The sequence below is a fragment of the Amborella trichopoda genome, chromosome 11 (genome assembly GCF_054954075.1).
Source record: "Amborella trichopoda isolate Santa Cruz 75 chromosome 11, AtrichopodaSantaCruz75HAP2 v2.0, whole genome shotgun sequence".
Classification (NCBI taxonomy): Eukaryota; Viridiplantae; Streptophyta; class Magnoliopsida; order Amborellales; family Amborellaceae; genus Amborella; species Amborella trichopoda.
In genome coordinates this window covers 10,163,953-10,174,999 of record NC_142346.1, presented here as the reverse complement: position 1 = coordinate 10,174,999, position 11,047 = coordinate 10,163,953, and the positions used below count along the sequence as shown (strand labels likewise).

The window sequence follows — 11,047 nt, the reverse complement described above, 5'->3', positions numbered from 1 at the left end:
CCTTTCTTCAAACGGAACGAACAGAGATAGAATCAGATTGATTCCCGAAATGCCTTTCTGGATATTTCTCAATGTCCCGGCTATTCACGGAACGTGAGAAGCAGATGAATAATCATCTGTTTTCGTAAGAAATCGAAGAATTTATTGGGAATCCTACAAGATTAATTCGTTCTTTTTTCTCTGACAGATGGTCGGAACTTCATCTGGGGTCGAATGCTACTGAGAGGTCCACTAGAGATCAGAAATTGTTGAAGAAACAACAAGATGTTTCTTTTGTCCCTTCCAGGCGATCGGAAAATAAAGAAATGGTTGATATATTCAAGATAATTACGTATTTACAAAATACCGTCTCAATTCATCCTATTTCATCAGATCCGGGATGTGATATGGTTCCGAAGGATGAACCGGATATGGAATGGAGTAGTAGTTGAATCAACTTAGGATTCAAGTTTCTTATATTTTTTTCTAGGGAACCGAGTTTTAAATGTATACATAGGGAAAGCCATGTGCAATGAAAAATGCAAGCACGGTTTAGGCAGAGATCCTTTTCTCTTATTCAAAGAGTGAGATTATCTACTCCATCCGACTAGTTCCGGGTTCAAGTCCCGGGCAACCCATTCTTCCCATATGGAAGAAAAATATTGAAAAATAATTTTTTTTCTTTCTTTGTTATTGGTTATTGAATTGAATAACTTCTCAATTCAATTTATATGTCATATGTCTTTCACCTCATTTATCATTTACGAATCATTCGTATAGATCTATCTAGATTAGATCTAGAGTCTAGATATCTTAATTAGTTATAGACTAGCTAGAGATAGATATCTGGCAATATTAGTATATCTTCGATATTGGTTGACACAGGCATATAGGTCATGTTATACTGTTGAATAACAAGCCTTAAATTATCTATTTATAGATAATCTGTGTGCTTGGGAGTCCCTGATGATTGAATAAACCAAGATCTTGCCATGACTGCAATTTTAGAGAGACGCGAAAACACAAGCTTATGGGGGCGCTTCTGCAACTGGATAACCAGCACCGAAAATCGTCTTTACATTGGGTGGTTCGGTGTTTTGATGATCCCTACCTTATTGACCGCAACTTCTGTATTTATTATCGCCTTCATTGCGGCTCCTCCAGTAGATATTGATGGGATCCGTGAACCTGTTTCTGGTTCTCTACTTTATGGAAACAATATTATTTCTGGTGCCATTATTCCAACTTCTGCAGCTATAGGTTTGCATTTTTACCCAATATGGGAAGCGGCATCCGTTGATGAATGGTTATACAATGGTGGTCCTTATGAGTTAATTGTCCTACACTTCTACTTGGTGTAGCTTGTTACATGGGTCGTGAGTGGGAACTTAGTTTCCGTCTGGGTATGCGACCTTGGATTGTTGTTGCATATTCAGCTCCTGTTGCAGCTGCTACTGTTGTTTTCTTGATCTACCCTATTGGTCAAGGAAGTTTCTCAGATGGTATGCCTCTAGGAATATCTGGTACTTTCAACTTTATGATTGTATTCCAGGCGGAGCACAATATACATATATATATATATATATATAAGAAGGTACTACAAAACACCTATAGGCGAAATTGAATAGTGATTTCGCCTACCCTCATCACCATCCAAACTTCATCACACAATCACAGTTGTCTGGTAGTATTTTTTTTCATTTTTTTTTACTAATGAAAACTAATTCGCAAAATATAATTGATCAAAATACCCTTGTAAATTTTGGGGGGTATTTTTATCAATTTATATTTGACGAATTATTTTTTTCATATTTTTATTAGGTGATCCTCAATAAGATGTACACACTCTTCAAATTTCAAGTAATTTGGATTTGAAAAAAAAAAAATGAAAATTGAAATACTACCAGACAACTGTGACCAAGTGATGAAGTTTGGATGATGATGAAGGTAGGCGAAATCACTGTTCATTTTTGCCTATAGACATTGGGAAGAGTTTTCTATATATATATATATATATATATATATATATATATATATGGAAAGGATCACATGCGCAGTCTCGTGTACATAGTCGCTATACGCCCAGCGGGAGAGATTCAAAATGATAAACGGGATGGAGCACAATAAACAATTTTGTCATTTGCTTTTTATTTCCGTACACTTTTTTTACTCCCCATTTATCCTTCTTCTTCTCCCTCTGTCTCGCTCCCCTGCCTCACTCATCATCTCCTCTCTCTCTCACTTTAGCACCCCATAACCGATCTCTCTCTCCATCTCTCTTATGCCATGCATACCTTCTTCTAACTGTTCAAGCTCTTCATTTGTCAAAACGTGGTCCTCTATGAACTATAGAGGCGACTCAGAATCGACCTCGTACCCATCCACCCATCTTGACTAAGATGATAACAACCGGTAACTATCCTAGCTTCCTTACTCCATTCTTCAATAAACCCAAACTCCCAATCCAAAGATTTTCTTTAAAGGGGAAAAAACTATGTCTGGTTTCTCTCTTAGAGCAAACTTCAATTTCTCTCTCTAATTATCAACAAGCCTACGCATATGGTTTCTCTCTGTTATGATTTCGCACAAATCAAAGTCCCCAATTGGGAAAAGGATGTGATTTTACAAAGTAAACAACCCAACCACCTTTAGTCGTTCTCTCTCTAACGATATCTGAAATAAAGATATGATTTTACAAACTAAACAACCTAACCACTTTGGTGTTTATCTCTCTAACCATATCTGAAAGATCTTCCATAAGTCATAGGACCGGAGTTGGATTCTCTCCATTGCTTCTGAGAACTCAAACACCCATCTAGGAAAAAGAGGTAATTTTGCACTGAAACAAACCATGTTTGCTTTCTCGCTCTAACCATCAATGAATCGCCTATCACATGATAAGCCATTGGACACAAGCTCGAAAGCAGCCAAGTTGCAGAAACCCATGGGGTGGCTGCTGCGTAGAGAGAGATAACTGGCTGTTGCGTAGAGAGGTATGCATGGCGTAGAGAGAGATGGCTTAAGGGATGCTAAGGTGCGAGAGAGAGAGAGAGAGAGAGAGAGATAGAGGGGTATGATGGTGCAATAGGGGAGCAACAGAGAGAGCGAAGAAGCGGGGCAAATGAGGAGTAGAAAAGAGTATACGGAAAGAAAAAGCGAATGAAAAAATTGCTTATTGTGCTCCCTCCATTTATCATTTTGAATCTCCACCGTTGGGCATATGGAGACTATGTACGCGAAACTACGTATGTGATCCTTTCACACACACACACACACACACACACACACACACACACACACACACACACACACACACATATATATATATATATATATATATATATATATATATATATATATATATATATATATATATATATATATATATATATAGGGAAAAGATGGGATTAGGCCACTAGCTCATATGAACACATGAGCCCAATGGCCCAAATTGATTCTGGGCCAATCTGACAATCACGGATGTCAGATACTTGAATTTTATTTTTTTTTATAAAAATTCCAAATTATTTGAAATTTTAGATGTATGTTCTTCTCATCAATTCACACCTAATAAAAATATAAAGCAAATTATTCGTAGAAACAAAAATTATCAAAATACCCCTTGAAAATTTTTGGGGCTATTTTGGTCAATTTATTTCATGTAGAATATGTTTTTGATATTTTTCAAAGATTCAACTATTTTTTATGAACACATGCCTAAAATTTCAAATGATTTGGATTTGTAGAAAAAAAACAAAAATTCAAACACTATCGGACATCCGTGATCGTCAGATCAGCCCAGATTCAATATGAAATGTTGCGCTCATATGTTCATATGAGCTAGTGTGCTAATCCCATATTTTCTTTATATATATATATATATATATATATATATATATATATATATATATATATATATATATATATATATATATATATATATATATATATATATATATATATATATATATATATATATATATATATATATATATATAGTTAAAAATATTTTGCAACATATTATATGGACCGTCCATTTTCAAGATATTTATATGTTTATAGATCTACTTGATTTGAACTATTTTTTGGAGTCTAAAATTTTATAATTAGATAGAAAATGGATTCTTAAGCTATCCCAAGAAATTCTTATTCCAAAATTACGTTTTATGATAAAATTTGGAGGTGTGCCTTAATTTGATTGGTTAAGGTTACAACCTTATGCAAACCACACCCTTAAGAAAATTACTAAATTGGTCAAATAAAGCTTAGGCCACCATAAGTTGCATATTGGCCACGTCCCCCTTTGGCCTGCTACCCATCGCCACTGTTATCTATTAAAGGTGTATATATCTTTGTTAGGTGTAGATGCATATCTTGGTTAGGTGTTATTGATATGTTTAGGAGTTGGTGTTATTTTTCTGTGATTATCTTATATTTATATTGGTCTTGTATATTCTTTTATTGAATAATACACAAAGACTTCTCTGCAGTATTCTGAGATTCTATCATGATATCAGAGCCATAAGTTTTTTGAGATTTCTGAGATCTACTGCTGGATTGAATCAGCAACCTAAGGATTGATCTGTATCTCTACAATCCTCTTATCTGAGCCCTACTATTGGGTTGTTCCTGAACATCTGATCAACGATCCGAGTGGGTTGCAATGGGTCTAATACCATACACGTTCTCACAACGAGGAAAGACTAAGGGTGGCAATGGCCCCCAACCCTTCTTCCTATATGGCCGCCCTAGGCGTAGCCTTGTTAGGGAGAGGCCCTGCTAAGAAGGCCATAGCAGGAAAAAAAAAAAAAATGAGAGAAGAGAGAAAGAGAGAGAGAGAGGGTTGAGCTAGACTAAACGGGGCCAGCATTGGCCCTAACTCGGCTCTCATGCCACAATTTATGGCCCCATGCGTTACCCTTTTAGGGCGATGCCACCCAGCCCATTGCCGGTACTAAATAGGGACAGGTTGAATATCTTCGGTTATTTTGAGTTATGCACCATGTACTATGTAAAGTTTGCATTTGGTATCCTTTCTTCTTTCACCAATGTCGGTATTAAAGCCTTGTCATCTACATTTGTTTGGGTAGGTTAATTAATTTGATTAAGGAAACATATGCATGACTGGTTTGCGTTTTACAGAAAACGTTTTCATATGAAAAAATTCTCTCATGTAGTTAAGTGTGGGAATATTGTTATACCAATTAGTTGTCAATTGGTGTGAAAAGATGCACTAAGACCAATTGGTATGAAAATATTCCCACACTTAACCACACGAGATAATTTTTTTATGAGCAAATGTTTTCTAGAAAATAATTTCACACTAACCAAACATGCTAGCTGCTATTTGTTTGGGTATGTAAATTAAGGAAAATGTTTATATAGAAGTGAGGCCCTAAGCAATCAAATTAAGGCACACTTGAAAATTTCATTAGAAGAGGCAGATTTTGATGCTTAAAACCCCTCAATTCAGTCATCTCGGCCTCTACATGTATCGACCTGAGAAAAAATAGAGTTCAAGTTTTGAAAATAGTGCATCTTGTAATGTATTGTCTAGTTCATCAATTTTATATTCTCAATTGATCATAGATCTTTTCGATCTGAACTATCTTTTAATCTTAAAATTTTATAATTCAAGATGAAAATAAATTTTAAGGCCATCATAAACATTTTTTATATTGAAACAATATATTTCGACATTATTTGAAGGTGTGTCTTACTTTGATTGTTTACGGCCTAAGCCTTATACAAACCACACCCGGAATTTAATTTCATAAAGGAAACAAAATTTTGTAGAAGGTAGCTTTTAGGAGCGTCCTAGAGTGAGTCGGCCTCCCTCCTTTACTTCCAAAATTTGAGATCCTCGATCATGATATTAAACCAAGGAAAGGTTGATCATTAAATCGGTCCTAAAATCCCTACTATTTTTGAAGATCCAAATTCATGAATCCTAGGCAAAAATAGATTGACTGTGAATTGAGACCTACTTTTCGAGTCCTAAATTTCTTGAAAACTGGGGGGAACGTCATTTCTTAAAGTGTTTCCCAAATTATTCTCAAAATGTCTGATTGTTCCTGATTTTATTTTATTTTTTATTTTTTTACAAACAAATTTAAAATCTCAATTGGGCACAAGATATGTCCCCATCATTATCATTATCATTGCCATTATCATTATCATTATTATTATTACTTACTAAAAAAAACGTGATAGTTCCTTTAATTGGTGCGCGGGATCCTAAGTGCGTAGTGTTTGGAGCAGTGTTTTAAAAAACGCCGAGTCAAACCGGACTCGCCCGGTTCGACTCGGAAATCGTGAAAAGGGGACCGGATTGCCTAAAAAATCGGAAATCGTCCGGTTCTAGAGAGAACCGGACGATTCTGTACAGTGAATCGCCGATTCACTGTACGGAATCAGCGAGTCCGAACAGTGAATCGGCGAGTCCGTACGGTTTTTTTTTTTTTTTTTTTTTTTTTGGTAATCCATGACAGATTTTTTTGTAATACTTGATCGATTTTTTTGTAATCCATGATCGAATTGTTTTTGTTTTTTTGTAATCCATGATCGAATTTTTTGGTTTTTTGTTATAATAGAATTTTTTGTAATCCATGATCGAAATGTTTGTTTTCTTTTCTTGTAATCCATGATCGATTTTTTTGTGTTTTTTTTTTTTTTTGTAACCCATGATAGAATTTTTTGTAATCCATGATCGAATGTTTTGTAATACATGATCGAAATGTTTGTTTTTTTTTTGTAATCCATGATCGAAATGTTTGTTTTTTTTTTTGTAATCCATGATTGAATTTTTTGTTTTTTGCTTTTTTTGTAACCCATGATAGAGTTTTTTGTAATCCATGATTGAATTTTTTGTAATCCATGATCGAACTGTTTTTTTCTTTTTTTGTAATCCACGATTGAATTTTTTGTTTTTTTTTGTTTGTTTTTTTTTGTTTGTTTTTTTTTGTAATCCATGATCGAATTTTATGTAATCCATGATCAAATTTTATGTAATCCATGATCGAATTTTATGTAATCCATGATTGAATTTTTTGAAAATTTGTGATTTTTTTTTTTAATCCATGATCGAATTTTTTTTTTATAATCCATGATAGAATTTTTTGAAAATTTGTGATTTTTTTTTTAATCCATGATCGATTTTTTTGAAAATTTGTTATTTTTTTTTTTAATCCATATTATTCAAAGAGAAAATGAGAGAGATGATGATTCTGAGGCCACCCTATCCCAGCCATATTATTCACATATCGAGTCCCAACAGCAACAGTGTAGGGATGAGCACGAAATACTGTAAATTAAATGCTGAATGGCGGTTCATGCAGGGAAAGAACATATCAATATTCGCATATTCATTCAAAAACATGAAAATTCTTAATGGAGTACCCTCATTTTTTATTGAATTCTTAAAAAAAAATATTTATAATGAATTTTAATAATTTTTTAGAATTTTTTTTAAGCTTTATTATGACCGATTCACCCGATTCCCGATCCGAATCGCCGATTCGCCGATCCGAATAGGTTTTTTAGAAGCCCGATCCGGGTCACCGATCAGTTTTTTAAACCATTGGTTTGGAGTATATGAATCTCTATTCATTACGACTTCCTTTCGGGAAAGTATCCAAAACAATTTCTTTCTTCTCGGGGATTTTTTAACGTTTTTGGATCCTTCTTTTTCTTAGGAGTCCCAAGTGGTGTAGGAGTCTGGTCAAATATATACAAGATTTCCTATCATCAAATCCTTGTGCGAAATTCAGACGCAATAATTTGGAGTGAGACAAAAGAGTTCGAGAGAGAAGAGACCACCTTCCAATAACTAATTTCCAGTAAAACAAAAGAGCAAAGAGCGAGACAGACACCTTCAGCTTCATCCAAACCCATCCCTATAATCCATACCCTTCCATCGCCCCTCCAAAACCTACCACCAATTCCACCCCAAAATCTGTTATCTGCTAAGAACTGCATTCCATGCATGGAATCTAAGAAGAACAACCCACCGATTGAGATCCGCGAGGTTTGGGCCGAAAATCTGGAAGAGGAATTCGCACTCATTACTGATCTTGTGGATCGTTTCCCTTATGTGGCTATGGACACAGAATTTCCCGGTGTTGCGTTCAAACCATCAACGACATATAAGACATATTCTGATTTTCTGTACCAAACCCTCAAGGTAAACGTAGATGCTCTCAATCTCATCCAAGTTGGTCTCACCTTTGCTGATTCAACAGGAAACCTTCCTGATTTGGGGACTGATTCTCAATTTATTTGGCAATTTAATTTCAAGGATTTTGATCTCTCTAAACACCTATACTCTGCTGCCTCAATCTCTCTACTAGAGAAGCATGGGATTGCTTTCAAAAAGAATTTGACGGCCGGGATTGACTCCAAGCAGTTCACCGACCTCCTGATGAGGTCGGGTGTGATGTGCAATCATAGGGTGACGTGGGTGACCTTCCATAGTGCATATGACTTTGGATATCTATTGAAACTATTGACGTGTGCAGAGATGCCTGGTGAACTGGAACTCTTCTTAGCCATGGTTAAGGCCTACTTTGGAGAGATCTATGATTTGAAATACATGATGAAATATTGCGGGGGCTTGTATGGTGGGCTCGCCAGGCTAGCTGAAGCATTGAACGTGGACCGAGCCGTGGGTTCCTGCCACCAAGCCGGGTCCGATAGCTTGCTCACTTGGCATGCTTTTGTGGCGTTGAGGGATAGGTTCTTCGGGGGAGTTACTGAGCCTTATGCAGGGGTTCTCTATGGCCTTGAAAACTACTGACTCTTGGGGTTCTCTATGGCCTTGAGACCCAGTGACTGTTGCTTTTTCTGTCTTTCTTGCCGATATGTAATTTAATTTTTTTATAGTGCCGATATGTAACAATTCATTCAATTTGTTGATAGTGGAATTCGATTTACCTTTGGAGATAATCTGTTGATGGGCTTGAGTTCATTGAATTTCTTAGTATTGAAATTTTTTTTTTTTTTTTGTTTTTTGTAACTATGCAAATTGTTTTCCCCGCAGCGATGCATCATGTGTTTCACATCTACTGTTGGAAAGTAGATAATGATATTCAACAGTAATTCACATAAAGGGGCGATTTCTATACATTTCAATGCAAAGGCTTAACACCTATAACATAGTACAGCTTATCATAGTGTATTTTCTCACTTTAGGTTCTATACGATGCAAGTTGCATAGAGCAGCAGTTCTTTGACAATCCCCCAACACAAGAAAGATGGAGAAATTACATAAGTGGTCTTGACAATCACCCCACACGAAAGAAGGGAGAAATTGCATGAGTTGGGATGTTATAAAAAGTGCTCAATTGGCTCTAAAAGAAGGTGGATTCAGGAGGTTGAACCAGTTTATTGTTATAAGGTGCTGTCATTTCCATCTTCAATTGAGTCAATATGTCCTCCATCGTCTACTCACTCTGCCAGTTGGACAGCATTCCAAATTTCTTTGGCTTTCTACCTGGAAAAACCCCAATAAATTTATGGATCAGCAATCATAAGAAATTATCCGGTCAAAACCCAGCTGATCTATTCTTTATCTTCCTCCAATTTCATAGTGGAGAAACAGTCAAGAAGAACCATGATAACTGTTTCACTACACCGATAATGTACTAATAGTAGCACTGCCGGAGTGCACTATTATTAAAATTGTTGAGCTAAAATTGTTTAATAAGATAAACTACACAAAAAAAAAACTCTTGAACATCAACATAATTGGGAATCTCTCTTTGGTCAGCAATGTTTTGTATTTTTTTATTGGTGACAAAGGGCCATGCACCCACTATTGAGGGTGCAACATGGAAATTCGATAGGACCACTACCACTAGTTTTGAGAGAGAGAGAAAGAGAGAGTGTGTCTGGGTGCAGGGGTTACACTGTGCATATCCAAAACTGGTTTCTTATCACTCCAGTTTCATGATTCACACGAGTCATGTAGATTCTCGAGTGGAATCTAACACTTGAAGGCTTCCTGGATTAATCTTTGTCACAAAATAGCTTCAACTGATAGATTCTACCTTCATGGACTCACTGCAATGGAATTCTGAAATTGGTAAGGAATAGAGCGTATCCTTTCTTTTTCTCTGACTCAATAAAATTTTGGGTCGTTATATTATTCCCCCTTAAAAAGGGATTTTTTTTTCAAAACCATATACTTGATCATCACATAAATGGGGGTTTAACAATGACACTCCTTTCCAACCAACCTATTGAGGCATGAGTACACAACCAACCCACGCCTAGAAAGACGTCCAAAATCCTAAGCATACAAGAGATTCAAATTTTATGGGCAACACTCCACTTCCCAACAAAACCCCTCAACAACACTTAACTCTGAGCCAAATGCTAAAGAATTTCTCAAGAAGGTGTGCACTCACGAAGGTAGAATCATGAGGCGCAATTTACTGCTCAGAAGTGTTGGCGCCATCTCGACCCAAAACGGGAACACTCAGACACTTCTAAGACTCTCTAGGCCAAAAATTCTATCTTAGCTGCTTTGATATTATAACTGTCATGACCCCGCCCCCTGTGCCCTACCGTTCACGTCGAAGGGTGGCAAAGCACTGGTCCGTGATCACAATAGCATCAACCCACAATTTTCGGGCTCAACATAAATTACAATAGTGCACAGCATATCTTTCAAACATGACCCACCTTTTAGAAACATAATACAAAACATGTATACAATCCTATTCATTCACACAATTTCTATACATGCCCAAAACCTAACTCATGCTTTATTCAATACTTCAATCATGCTTAAATCCATGTTTAAATCGTGCTTTCAAATAATAGTACGATCCACTTGCTTGAACAACAGAGGTGCCTTCTCCAAACCTTCTTTCACAGCTTTTTTTTGCTCCAACAGTGGCTGCCTCCTACAGAAGTTCTCCAAACTTTTGCCTTAGAAAGAGAAAAGAGATGAGAGAGAGAGAGACGTGAAAGAAAGGAAAGAGAGAAAAAGGACTGGGGTTTTAAAGAGAAAAGAAGGTGAAGGGTGAGGTGGCAACAAGCCACCTCCAAGTGGCATGTGCCATGT

The 11,047-nt window shown here is 36.3% G+C and overlaps 1 protein-coding gene across 1 annotated transcript; it reads left to right on the top strand.

Annotated features, from left to right (window-relative positions):
- The first annotated feature begins 6,435 nt into the window (after window positions 1–6,435).
- On the top strand, window positions 6,436–8,922 carry LOC18444486 (putative CCR4-associated factor 1 homolog 10). The gene has a single exon (XM_020673746.2). It carries the CDS (start codon window positions 7,964–7,966, stop codon window positions 8,771–8,773), a length of 810 nt encoding a protein of 269 aa, XP_020529405.2. The 5' UTR covers window positions 6,436–7,963; the 3' UTR covers window positions 8,774–8,922.
- The last annotated feature ends 2,125 nt before the right edge of the window (window positions 8,923–11,047 follow it).